Source organism: Brachycentrus maculatus, unplaced genomic scaffold (genome assembly GCF_059751285.1).
Source record: "Brachycentrus maculatus isolate JH-2025_06_01 unplaced genomic scaffold, ASM5975128v1 h1tg000762l, whole genome shotgun sequence".
Taxonomy (NCBI): Eukaryota; Metazoa; Arthropoda; class Insecta; order Trichoptera; family Brachycentridae; genus Brachycentrus; species Brachycentrus maculatus.
The window spans coordinates 156,262-171,170 of record NW_028281491.1 but is presented as its reverse complement, the minus strand read 5'-3'; the positions used below and the strand labels follow the sequence as shown (position 1 = coordinate 171,170).

Sequence of the window (14,909 nt, the reverse complement as noted above, 5' to 3'; positions counted from 1 at the left end):
GAATGGCGAAGTAGAAATTCGCACAAACACAGATATCGGAATGTACCGGAGCGAGTAGCAGCTCCGTCTAACCTCGAACAATAACCCAACTGACGCACCAGGACCTTGAAAACAATCGTGCGTGTGGTGGTGTGTACAGAGTGCATCGGTGTGTGTTGGTCGTGTGATGCGCGAGCGTGTGGGTGACGATTAGCAAGTGTGTTGCTTGATTGCAAAATAAATTTGAGGAAAAAAAATCCGCAAAATCAATTGGTTTTTTTTCCACAATGTTAAGGTTTAGAGGAAAGTCCAGAAAACCGAAGATGTATATCTTCTAGGGCTTATATTTCCGCCGAAAAAAAGCAACGTGTTATGAAGTATTTTCATATAACACTCACTTTTTGTATGGATGTTTAAAAGACACATATTATCCAATTACGCCAATTTAAAAGTTATTAATGTTAGTCCAAATAATAACAAGATAGATATCACTAATCAAATGTGTGATGAATATATCGAAATATAATTACATATATTTAAATTACGAAATACTTCACGTTTTGTTTCTCTCCTATAAAATTATCTGTATATAATCTTAGTTTCCAGAGATTTACGTATCAATAAATAAATTATCGCATCGTTTTGAATCACCCTGTTCGAATCGCATCCCATGAAACTGCAGATTGCAACTAATGTAAGTACTTAGCGTAAAGGTGCAAAAGTGCACGGAAAAAATGAGGGGGAAATAACGACCTTGTTGACCTTAACCTTCGCTTGAAATTCAATGAGCGCAAATTTGCAAAACTCCCTTTTCATAAAATCTTGGGGGTCTGCGCTTTCAATGGGGTCTGAGAAGAACACAAAGCCCTGTGATTCGAGACCCCTCGCAATGGAAACACAAAACAAACAGGTCGCTAAGGTCAAACTGACCTTTAGATGAATACTTTGCGACCCTGAATTTTATATGTATATTTAAAACAAGTTACCTGTCACCCGGGATATTTTCGCACGCATCAGGAAGTCTGAATTGTAATTGAATTTAAACGGATAAAATCCATGATTTTTGCTGATCCGACTGCCGATTGGATGATTTACTGTATTATATATACATCCGAGGTCAATAATATTAATCGTTTTTATATGTAGTAAAAGTAACTGAACTGAGTTCCGCTTACTCTAAACTTAATACAGGTTCCTGAGATAAATTGACGATCGCAAATATGCTAAAAATTGAAGGACAGATAAGTAATTTTCCAAAATGGCAATTTAAATGAGGCAGATTTTGTGAATCTCTGTAAATTTCAAGAGACATTGGTAGGTATCATTGAATAAAAATATTCAAACCCTTATCCGCACCTCAATGGTGCATAGGCTGCATTATATAAACGCAGTGTTTATGATCGTTAACACACAAAGGAAAGGTGATCAGCCCTCCACTTCAGGTACCAGTCCAGGGTGATATTAAATAAATATTACAGTGAAAAAATCACTTATACTTATTTGACCCCCCCTGGGAATCGAACCCAGGACCTCCAGAACGGTAGTCGAGCGTGCTGACCATTACACTACGGAGGCGAATAAAAATAAATAAATAAAAAGTTCATAACACGCAAACCAATCTAAAGAGGAGTTATGCCCTTTATGGTAAATCTAAATTGTACAAAAAAACCACTCGGTATATTAGTAGGTTTTCCTGATTGATACATAAGGTTAATTGCGCATTAATTTCAAAATTAAAGAAGTTATCCTTGTTTTGGTTCCGAGTTCATCGAATAGGGCGTGAATAAAATTGATTAGTACCTTACATACTGCTCTAGTATCTCCATATTCTTGGTCTAAAGATCAAGGCCCCGGTTAAAAAGATATATTCGTAACGTCGATAAACAATTACCGGCGAGGTCCTGCGTCCTGCCTTCTGCCCACTGTCAATATTTTCCGTTTAATTTTTCGCTCGAGGACGGCGGTGGTTTCCCGGTTCAAGAGCCAAGCGAGGCTAGCTGCTAGTTTCAATGCCAGCGGCTCTATCCAAAAATGCCTAGCCTCGCCGACGATAGCACATCACACACAAGAAGCAAATTGCCGGTGATCATTCAGTGTACTCGGCATAATGTGATGAGACGACTGACGATTACATAAGCCGAGACCAAATAATAACAAGGCTAATACTCGTTTTGTCACACATTGTCCATTTATGACGCAGAAACCACCAAGTTTTAATGTCAAATTTATTTTTAAAATTGCCGGGAGGTAAAACTTACTTTTCAAATTCGATTTTGTTGCTATTATTGGTAGGTACTTGGTGCATAAGAAGGATGCAATATTATTACATTGATAACTATGCATTTGTCTTCACGAGTGAATATATTTATAACAAAAATGTGCATTTAAAATGCAATAAAAAATAATTATCCACTCTTGCATTAACAACAAAAACCAGGCTTATGTTTTTTTTACAAACCTAGAAGTAGGTACTTTATTTTCTATGAATAAAAACTTTGTTACGTTTTAACATCGGGGTGTCGTGTTTTGAAAAAAAGTTAACGCCTTAACTACATAGTGCAGATACATGCCAACTTTAATTCAGTTCTATTTGTTTTTTTTTTTTTAAATCAGGTAACCTTTATAACTCAGCAATACAAATGAAGAACCGGTGTCAAATTTAAAAAGTTATTAGATATGAAGGTACAAAAATAAAATTGTTATCTAGTTATCTAGGCTACGTAGTTATCTTCTACTTGAAAAAAACTAAGATGTATATAAATATATTTATAGATAAATTAAATTTGCTCTTGCACTTTTATTACTTTGGCATTTTTAAACCAAACGATTTTTTTAACAAGTAGATATAAGTTTACATTATCTACATGTGTACTTAAACCCGTTTGTGACAAAATTAGAAGTACATACGTGGTAATATTAAATAATTCGGATAATGTGACCAAGAAATATGTAGGTTCGATGCTAACAAATATAACCAAACTTATAACATGATAATTAACGGTACCCTTGAAGGCGAGCGATTTTTTCCAAAACATGCATCTTACGTGCTTATAATCAAATAGGAATTGAACTAAGTACTAAATTTCGTCACGCAAATCATACCTAATGTTTACCTTGCTAAAAAAAGACTCATTGTGTGTTATTCTTGGTTCAGATGCTGATAACAGATGACAAATAACTTCAAGGATCATATTTATCTTTTTTTTGATGTTGTAAAAACATTATCCTATGTTATATCTAAACTTTATCATAGATTATATTTTCCAATGTCATCTATTGTAATCGGTGACTATTGAACAATATTATAAGTTAGAAATAATTAATATTGATAATATATTAGCTTACCTTGCACCCTTCGCAAGAATGGACACCATAGTGGAAACCGCTGGCTTTGTCGCCACATACTCTGCATAAAACGGTAGTGCCATCAAATTCTGAAAATAATGAGAAAAAACGATTAATATCTAAATTCTGCAGTAATATTAACAGTTCAAATTTAAACATATTTTACAAACTGTAAAATAATTTTTAATTTTTTGTATGCACGATAGTTGAGTAAATAATAACATAAGCGTTTTTTTATTATCATATCTATGATATCACTATTTACACGCTATAAATAGACTTATACCTTAATAATGTTTGATACATCGCTCACTCCTTTCAAGAACGTCATAAATCAAAAATCGACATTTACAGTTGTGCATGTTTTTGGAATGCCCAGAAAATGTACTATATCCCAGCAAAAGAGGCAATTTTTTAACTTAATAATTAACCCGCTACAGGGCAGAAAGTGTTGTTTTTGCATTTTGAATAAAAGGTATTGTTCAATTATCTTTTTAAATATACTTAACATTTTTCAAATAGTTGAAAAATCTTCAGGTTTAACCTAAAAAGATCTGTTGCACAGTAAAAGGATCAGTAAGTGGCTTGATGTATTTTTAATACATTGTATTATATTTTTAAACTTTAAAAACGTTCTCCTGAAAAATCAAGTTTTTTTATGTATGACGTTCTTTAAGGAGTGAGCGATATACAAAATTAATGATTATATATCCCAAACTAGTTGTTATTACGCCTTCGCTCGTGATATTTATAATGTTGACTGAAAAACAGGAATATATATTATAATAGTTAATAATCTTAAATTATATTATTTTATCTATATATTTAATAGTACCGGGCCACACAACCAACTTGACGTTATTTTCCAGACAATGCTTGCCGTCAATGCAAAACTGAGAAAATATTGGAAAAAAAAAACACATAAGAAATCCTTTCACAATACGAACTTAACCCTCACGTTGAGGAAAGTTGATGCGTAGTAAAATCATCATCATGATTGCTTCTTAATTAAATAAGGTTTTATAAAATATTATCTTTAAAGGATTTGATTCAATTTCATTCATTCAAACCCTTTTCCGCACCCCAATGGTGCATAGGGCACTGCATTATAAACATAGGGCACCGCAGTATAAACATAGGGCACTGCATTATAAACACACATGACTCAATTTGGTAAATTGAAATTAAGTTAAAAACCCTGGTGATCTGTAAAGATCAGTCAATTATTAGATTATAGGGCTAATAATAATAAGTATGGCAAATAGCTTCTGTAAGATGGCAAGGTGATCTGTCCGCCTCCGTAGTGTAATGGTCAGCATGCTCGCCTACCGTTCTGGAGGTCCCAGGGGGGTTTAATAAATATAAGTGATTTTTTCACTCTAGTATTTATTCAATATTACACTGGACTGGTACCTGAAGTGGAGGGCTGATCACCTTTCCTTCGTGTGTAATCGATCGAGATAACATTGCGTTTATATGAAGCAGTGCCCTATGCACCATTATGGTGCGGTAAGGGATTTATTATTATTAAGATGACAAGGGGGCTGTGATTAAGACGAAGAGCGCGGGCAGAGCCACGTAACCTCTAAACCGCCTGGCATTACGTTTGCAACGCAGTGGCCATAGGGAAGGTTAATGCTCTCATCTTCCGCAACAATTATACATTTCAAACTAAAACGGAAAACAGCAACTGTTCAAATAAGAAATTGTTGGCAAATCTTCGGATAAATAATATCGCGGTTCGCAGAAGCGGCCTTGGAGAAATTTAATAAAAAAAATAGCAAACAAGACAAGTAAGCGATATATTAGAATATGTACAAACGATCTCAAACGGTTTAAAAAAGTAACATATTATTAATTGCATTCAATCGAACTTAAAATTTAAAATAATGTCCCTAAAAACTCAAAACAAAATAAAATTTAAATAAAATGAGTGAAGGGGTCAACAAACTTTTACATTTTTAACATTTTTTTGTACCAATAAGATGAGAAAAGGCGTTAATATATTTACTTATAATTATTTGTTAATGAACAAATATATACATATGGATCTACGAACTTCAAATAGTTCGCATATCGTGCTTTTGAGACCCCTGCTTCAATGCATCATCTCTGATCTTATGCTGAACGAAATTGTCTTCAAGGTGAACACGATTTTAGCAAATTGATCAAAGAAAATAGACATTATCTCATTTCATGTCACAGTTTGTCCGATGTCGTTGATCATTTATGAAGGAACCATTAAGGAAAAATAGAGCTACGGAAATAGTAATATCTATCTATATTTTCCGCCTCCGTAGTGTAATGGTCAGCACGCTCGGCTACCGTTCTGGAGGTCCCGGGTTCGATTCCCAAGGGGGGTAAAATAAATATAAGTGATTTTTTCACTGTCATATTTATTCAATATTACCCTGGACTGGTACCTGAAGCGGAGGGCTGATCACCTTTCCTTCATGTGTAAACCATCAAGATGACACTGCGTTTATATGACGCAGTGCCCTATGCACCATTGGGGTGCGGATAAGGGTTTTATTATTTTATTTATTATTATCTATATTTGACCTCTATAGTTTAGGACCGCGTTTGCAATTATTTCTCAAAACGAAAATAAACCGCATTATTGAAAATAAAAATACGACAAAAAACTGTTGTTCTTTTAATATAATTATGTTTTACTAATTGAGGAAGTCACATTTAAATTAATGCTGAAATCTGTAAAAGTTGGAAATTTCAATTTACTCTTTTATGCCGGTGACATTGGCAAAAATGACATAATGCTGCTGAATCAATTAGTTTGACCAATACTGTGTATTATCTTTGTTTATGTAAACACACGTACAATAATAAAATTACTGTCCTTGGATATCATCACATTAAAAATACCAACAATCATGATAAAAAAAAACAAGTCGCCAGTTATAGATTTGATGCGCAACCAGCTTTATCTACGTAGGTGATTTTTATTGTTCAAAATTTAAGATTTATCAGAAATACTTAGATTTTTATCATTATACTTATGTACACTATACATAAGTATATACTGTTTATGAAAATTATCTATTATGTAAAATAATTAAGTAACGAAATGACTGTAAACAAATGCACAATTATAATGTTCATAAATTGAATACACATGTACACTAAACACTTGTCAATAAACCAATTCATGACACGTTCATACTTTTCGGAATTTATGTTTTCAAATTTTCTTTAAAATTCCATATGAATGATATTTTATAATTCCATATAATATTAAAATTCTATATTTCAATTTTTTGTTCACACATTTGTTATTAAATTCAAATGATATGTTTTCATCTGTGCAGTACCTTCCGTAGCTCATTGTCTCTGCCTTTTAACTTTTCTTCCATTCGGTAAATAAAATGTTTTTTTTTCGGTAGGTAACTTAACATTCTTACAATACGGATCGCCAATTGTTTAAAAACTCCAATCAATTTATTAAGAGTCCAGAAGTAATGTCATCTACACTACGTAGTTAAATCGTTAACTTCCCTGAGGAATCCCAGCCCTGGTGTATATTTCACTAATGCATTTAGAGTCCTCCGTGATTTTTTTCCATTGTACAAATTTTTTACTTCCTCTTCAGAAGAGTTTTAAACATGCTTCTTAGAAAGCCATTTTTCGTTTTTTTTATTTTATTTTGTTATTACTTTTATGTGCACTCAATGGTGCACAGGGCACTGCGGTAAATTAATGCAATGTAAAATAGGACAACCGTCAATCATATGGAGACAAGTCTTTTCCTTCGGGTACCAATCCAGGGTAAAATCAAATTAATATCAGGGTGAAAAATCAATTATGTTTATTTTGACAACCCTAGGATTCGAACTCGGGACCTTCAACATGCGGTGAGCATTACATTATGGAGGCGGATAAACAGTGATATTTACAATATTCATTTTAAGGCCAATACAAAATTACGGATGTGCAGATACCGAACCAAATGATTTCAAATAAAGATGAATTTTGTCGGTAAATACCTAAGCAATTGAATATGGAGTAAGTTGTTTTTCATAATTATTTAGGTGGGTACTGGATTCGTGAAAGAGAATTACATAAGCTTCGTGTTGATAGCATGATAAAGGTGTGTGTGTATGGAAATATTGATAATGAGTATTACACACTCGTGTACATGTATGTGTATAGGTATGGTAGGAAAGTCGTAATGATATTCGGCGTTTTTTTTAGTGTGGGTGAAATATTAAAATGTTGAGATAGTAGTGTGCGGGCATGTTTGTTAGTGACCTACTAAAGGGGCAACGACCGGAGATCGCCTGAAAATAAAGTGAAAAACAAGTGTATCAAAGATAGATAAAAAATGAGAGGGTCGAGGGAAGTGAAACGGGTAACTCTAATTATAAAAATACTCTTTCTCAAACCCTGACGTCATGTCCTCGCTTCTAACTTGTGCCCGATTGTATGTTTAATTATAAATTTAAATCATCTAGGATTCATATTATCATTTTTTTCGTTATTTGTTCAGGTGAATTATCACACACTGAATTAACCTTATGGATGATATATTCATATTTATAATGGATTATCCGATAGAATAAATAATTAAGTAAATAATCCAAGTAAAGTGACGGTGTTTGGTGGAAACACATTGTTTTTTTATTATTTTATTTTTCAAGTCCAAAACATAACTACATATATTGTATTATGTCTAGCCTAACTCGGCTGTCCAAACTCAAAACAGAGTAAGGGACATTTTTTTTGTAATATGTTTTTTTTGCATTTTTGGACTATGTAGAATCTACTTAGTCCAAAAATGCAAAAAAAACGTACTACAAAAAATGTCCCTTACTGTGTTTTGAGTTTGAGTAGCCGAACTGGTCAACATAAAAATATGTAAAATTTAAATTTTCTCTTCTAAAAGATACGTGTGAACTGATCCTGAACAAATCTCCCCTATGTCCGACTGAAGAAAGCTATACATCCTTCATAAGTTCTCAGCTGATGTGACAATTGCCAAAATGCCACATCTATGCAAATAACAACTAACATACGAAAGGAATCCAACAACAACACATATTTAAAAAAAAAATACAAAAAACAATAATGAGCAGAATGGCGAAAATTACACAAGTTTATAAAGTGATCACTTCAGCCAGCCATGCCAGTTTGTAAGCCTGGAATTTCAGACTTCTTACGTATAAAAACGACAGATGTTTGTCCTCAGTTTAGACGTCTATATAATACATTTCCATATATCAACATATTCGTAAAAAAAAAAGGTATTTACAAATATTACACATGTGATAAAAAAATGATTTGTTAGTTTCAGGGTCTTTTTTAATCTCAATGCCCTTTTCCAAAAAATTGTTTGATAGTTAGATAAAAATTGTTACCTTCGATTGTGATAAAATCGTTGAGTCTTTCCCAAGGCTAATTTACTAATCGTTGTAAAACATTATGCGCAAAAAAATATTTGTAAAGATAGCGAATTATTAATTTATGAGGAAATTATTATCCAGCATAGGAAATTATTAAACAACGTTAATGAAGGATTTTTATTTCCTTATCACCGCGCCGAATGATGAATACTTAATAAAGAATCGGTTCTTCAATAGTACCTGTCTTGCCTTGTCTTGATTATTATAACCTGATTAACTTGAGGAAAATTTCCTTATGATTTTAACCGCTTAATTTCCCCGAAAAAACAATTCACCAAGATGACGTTATTTTAGTTCTATATTCGTTAGTTGCCTGTTAGTTGATGTCGGGAATAACAAATTCTGTACCTAGTTCACGGTCGTTCAGGATAAATCCGTCACCCCCTCCCCGTTCCCCTTGACATCTACCCCCGCCACAGCCGGGCTTGGCACAGTGACTCACATCGAACTAGACCTTACCGCATTATTTAATAACATTCTCTGTGTCAGATCTCTGTTTCTAAAATATTAATTATCTCAAAACATAACCAGACACACACGACTGGTCCATCAACGTCAATGGAAATCAAATTATTCAAGATCAAAATACACTTTATTAAAAAGCATCAACTACATATGATAAAATTGTATATTTCAACTCATTAATTAAACAACAGTGTCAAGAGTTCAAAGTTATGTAAATGTTATGTATTTACCGAACTGCTTATGCATTGGAAACACATTGAAATAGATAAAATATAAGAAAAAAAGATATTTAGATATTAATTACTAATATAGTGGAAAGTGGTTTAAAGTCGAGTTTCACTATCGTCGAAAAGCTGCTCGGGGGAAAGAGAGGAAAGCATTTCTCTACTGGGAGAAAGTAGGCATCGGACAGAGATAGCGCAGTAGCGGCACTAGCTGTTTTTTTTTACCGGAGAAATTATTCGAGCTGGTGAGAGATAGTAAAAAAACCATAAGCGGGAATGAGAAGGCAGAAGAAACGACCGTCTTTCTCGATTCGGTGCGCTACTTTCTCCGATTGTAGTAGAGTGGGTTAGATGCAATTCGACCGGCTGCAATTAAGGCGATGAAAAGAGATGGAATGCGTAACGAGTAGGCGCGAGGGAATCCATTTTTCAATCGAGATGTTGAACCTTTTTAACGAAAGTGAATGGGGTAATGGGGTCACAGAGAGCTTTCTTTTGTCGTTACATCTGAGTTATACAATAATCTGGCATACTTTATGGACAAAAGTTATCTCACAGAGAAAGCGAGCTGTTGAAAACAGATACATCAGCTGGATAAGACGGTGGGCAGCAGCCGACCGGAGGAAATAGAAAGAAGGGGAAGAGTCCTATATCCAACGGTGGAGGACAAAGGCTCATGAAGAAGAAGAAGATAAGACGGTTAGTTAAGTTGTAAAGCAGAAATGGATCTTGAATTTAGAGGTATACAATGATATTAAAGACAGAAGTTTAGAGACGACAAAAGAGTAATCGAGAATAGGAGGGCAATTATGTAGAAAATCAGCGGTAATTCATGTTCTATAGAAAGTAAAGCAAATTGCGGGTATCTCGAGATGAATGGAAGTGAGTATGTAATTAGTACCCACTTGAGAGAAGCGTTATCGAGTACTACTTCCAGCGGTCGAGTGTTGCACTCCAGTAGGTTGAACGCACTCGAGTGCATGTGAAGAAAGGCATTTCTCTTGGTTTGCTGCTCGGGAGTTGAGTAACCCAAGCAACAACCATGTTGAAGCGAAAGTTGCGCAAGGAGCAACAGGTAAGAGTGTCGAAGATTCAAAAAGAAACAGTAGAATATACATACAGAAAATAATAGAAAAAGGAAATCAAGTAAACGTAAAAAAATGGGAACGTTACTTGATGGACGTTCAAAAGAAAACAACCATACGATGAACAGCTTAAAACTAAATCCTGGTAGGAACTCTCTTTCAGTTGACAATTTACTTTTTTGTCGTTTATGTAATTAAATGATATTATTTCTGAGCATTTTACGCTGTCATCGCCCGAGTTAATGCAACGTGTGAGATTATCAGTTATATGAAGATAAAAGTAATCGCAATATAAAGAGTGCAGAAATAATTGACTGCAGTATTGCATGTGCTGATATGACTGATGAAACAAATGGTGCTCGAATGGGTTACGGCAAATGGTTATCTAATAATTACACCATTTATTACTCTCGTAATAAACCAGATTCCAAACGGAGCCTATTCAGCTCACGAGGTCAATTTCTCTCTTGCATTTCTTCGGCGTACTTGGTGAAAAATGAAAACAAAAGTGCAATGCACGCACGCTTCGGAAAAAAATGTACGAAACTATCGCTTTGTGATGCAGTTGGATAATACCAGAAATGTACTAATAACTAGAATTAAACATGAGACTACGAACGAACGATTGAACGTAAAAGCAACAGTTGCCTCTTCCATGTGATCTAATGATATCCCAATGGAGAAGTGTTACCCAAACTATGACAATAGATCAATTTTTAGAGTTATTATTGCTGATTTTGTATTGTTTAACTTTCTATACTTTGCAAGATTAGCTACATTGTAATTATGTGCACCGACTTTAATAGCCGTAATTAATTTTAGATTGTTTATAAAGAGAATCGGTTCTGTTTGTACCGCTTACGGGTGAATGTGTCTACTGTAGGTCGATACACTGCAGCGGAGTTTGATAGTGTCCGTTTAATGAATGGCTCCCGTGATCTGATAACTATCATTCTAGCGTACTAAGCCAGTGAACGGCAGCATGTAATTATTAATAATGAGATTTAATTGTAGAAGACTATCTCCAATACGTATAAACGAAATTCTCGTTAAAGCGATGGTATCAATCAGGAGCCAATATTCTAAGTCAATTACATTGGTCTGTTTCTAATACCTGCCCCTTATCATTTGGTAATGTTTTCTGCATAAAAACTTTCATTTCGCAAATGGTTTCCGAAAAACGAGGTTTTTCTACCTGTAAATGTCGCACGTACTCAAACAACATTTTGTAAGCGAACGGCATTTCGACTGAAACTATAATGGAACTTTTGATTGACAAGATGTCACAATGGCGTAAAAATGTTAAACGAGATTTAATCCGGAGAAAGTTGACGTAATAGAAGAAAACAGTACGCGCCGTTGCATCACGGCAGCATGTCTGGGAAGTAGGTGCATGCAGTTTATTATGAAACTGCCTAGATTGAGCAAAACACCGCGTTTACTCATTGCAGATAGCGCATATTTGAATGCAATAACCTGGTAACGAGGAAACGACAGACTGGAGAAATGCAACGGTGACATAATGTTCTGTGGCGAAAAGTGTGCTAAATAGACGATTTAATACGTTATACCTACGACATGGCATCGAGAAAAGCTGTTTCAGAAAACATAATTGCGGCAATTTTTAAATGGAACTCTTCAAGACGTAAACAGGAAATTAGTTATGTGGGCTCAGCTAATGTTGCCAACCTCAATTATAAAGGAAAATTAGTTCTACTACCGTGTTGTAAAATTTAAGAAAAAAAGCGAAAAGGAAAAAGCTAAAACTACCATTATTTCTGTGTGACTGATTCGTGAGTTTGATCGATGATGTCCGAAAGGGTAGAAATTCGTTTTACACAATACTCGATAATTTCGCAAGTGTGAAGTTTCCTGAGAAATATTTCTCAAAAAACGTTAAAATCTGCAAGCGCCCCTTGAGTGTTTCATTGATCATGTTTCGGGAATTGCTAATCGTTTTTTACGAGTGTCTATTATGGACCCCCTGTTCCTTATCGGGAGATCCTTGTGACAGGTTTGAGGATTAATGATCCATCAGGTTGGAAACAACGGAAATACATGATGGATTCAAACATTTGGTAACTGAATATGTATTGTGATTTGTAACGACATTATACGCTTAATCAAAGTAGGTAGCTCCCTTTCTGCAATGTATTTACAAATTTTGACGGATGATTTGTAAATTGAAAAGGGTAAATGATTGATTCTTTGGCTTTAAAAACACAGCTACCAACATTTATCCCTTTGCGAAATGTGGATAGCAAATACAGCGATACAATAAACGAATAACTATATCATCTCACTCCTCGATGGATGACACTTGCCGACAGTAGCCCATATCTCAAGACCATGTCTTTCCTACCTCCTAGTCATTTTTAAATGTTGAAGATTTTGTTTTTATTTTTAGTGTTTTAATTTATTTGAAATGTTTATTCATTTACTTGTCATTCATATTGTAAAATGGTAATTTATGTCGGTCGATTGGTTCAATTTTTCTTTTAATACTCACGTATAAAAATATATATTTAAACAAAGTCAAAGTTATAATCTGGGTATTCAAAAAAAAAGAGTTATCAATTTAAATAAATTAATAAAAAATCTAACTTTTGTGAATAATAAGTTTTGAAGTAAATTGTCGACATTACCGATGTATAGTTCGGGTTCCCTTTGCCCTCCCGAGCTGACCGTGTTGTCTCCTGTCGGGAAGGGGGCCGGAGCCCTGCAAGGGGGCTCCAGCGCCGGCAGGGCGGGGGGCGCCAGGGGGCACTGGGTCGTGGAGCCCACGGCGGACATCTGCACCTGCACCCTGCAGCCGTAACTGCTGTCCGGAGTCATTACCATAGTCATGTTGGACCGACTCACTGTGACATGGGCGCGAACACTGACTGGCACCTTCACCAGATATTGGCACCTTCAAATTGAGACTGTCACCTCAACAGGCAATTTTGTCACAATATCTATATTCTACAGCTATAAATCCAATATTAAAATCACTTGTAACAATATTTTTACGTCACGAAAAACTATATATATTAAAAGGTTTTTTTTCTTCAAATACCGAGCAGTTTATTTAAAACTTAAAAGTTGTCATTAAATATGATCCAATTATTTTTTACAAATAAAATTTCATTTTTCACATTCATGGTAGCTGTCACAAATCACTGCCACAAAATAAATCGCCACAATTTTTATTATGTTTGTTTAGCTTTGAATAACTCGGGGTAACTGATCGAAATGTCACAGATAAATATGAATAGGCGATCGTCACACCGAGCGAGATAAGAAGCACAATACGCGCACCGAAGTAGCACCGTGCGGATCCGGACAGCAGACGGGAGAACTATACCCGAGCGCGCCTGTACTAAAACTGGCTAAGCCGAGCGTATATGGGACGAAGCAGGTTCCTCTCAACCCCAAGAGTGAAAGTCTGCGAAATGGTACGCGGCTAACTCCGTACAAACGCTATCCACAAACGGCCGCGGCTGCCGAGCGAATATCGCCTCTAGCGTACCGCTGGAACGCTTTTTACTACTACAATAGAGTTCAATGCATTTCGAACTTCGAGGTCATTGCCGCGCTCCGTCAAACGGACCAATCGCGGAGCCGTATCCGGCGCGCCGCGCGCTCCCATTGGCCGGCGCGTCCCCACTCCGCGCGCGCCGCGCTGGTGGGGCGAGGAAGTTCGTAGACCCGAACCTTGGATTGCATTAACCAGACGGGATGGCCAAGGTCACCGGCTCGTAGCGTTCGAAAGCGAGAATTGCGCTCTCGTTCTGCCTGCCAGAGAGAGATGCACGCACGCGCGGCGCCTTTCGTTTTCACCGGTGCGAGAGAGACGCAGCCTGCGATACGTCACAGACCCAATAGCACCAATAAAATAATACCAGCCTCGTGTAAAAAAGATCATCTCGATAAATGGATTTTTTTAATGCTCGTGCAATAAGATCAGACCTTTCAACTTTATTGAGATTCTTGCTGACAACGCATTTACATTTTCTTAATCCTTCGTAGATTGTTACGTGGGAGGGAGAAAGAAAAGTCTATTTTCTTTTTGTGCGTCGATTCCGGTGGAAAGATAATGTGTTAGAAACGTAGAGTCGATAACGTCAACTTTACTTCTGTTCAGTAAAAAACAATATTCTTATTTTTCAATTGTTGACTTTATCTTCCTAACAATACAAATCGAAATGTGGCAGAAAGTCATTGGAAACGAAATTCTAAGTGCAAAAAGTGTATCTATTGCGTTCACGAGATATCTTTCTTTTGGAATATCACCCCTACTTTAGAAATGTGAAAGAGGTGAGAGGAAATACGTCACAACGTAAAATACCTATAGTGGGTAATAATAATTGTAATATGTAGGCAAAACACTTTTTATTGTATAAATATATGCG

At 35.5% G+C, this 14,909-nt stretch overlaps 1 protein-coding gene and 1 non-coding gene across 2 annotated transcripts in view; both read right to left on the bottom strand.

Moving 5' to 3' along the window:
* LOC148300258 (ecdysone-inducible protein E75-like) overlaps positions 1-13,884 on the bottom strand; it is a 66,227-nt gene extending 52,343 nt beyond the window's left edge. Inside the window, exons 1-2 of the mRNA XM_088275043.1 lie at positions 13,161-13,884; positions 3,325-3,413 (exon numbers count right to left, since the gene is read on the bottom strand). Coding sequence (XP_088131169.1) covers positions 3,325-3,413; positions 13,161-13,362 — 291 coding nt within the window. The 5' untranslated portion in view covers positions 13,363-13,884. The remainder of the gene's footprint in view (positions 1-3,324; positions 3,414-13,160) is intronic.
* TRNAG-ACC (transfer RNA glycine (anticodon ACC)) lies at positions 1,481-1,554 on the bottom strand. Its single transcript has one exon. It is a non-coding gene; the product is annotated as a tRNA-Gly (tRNA).
* Positions 13,885-14,909: the final 1,025 nt, after the last annotated feature.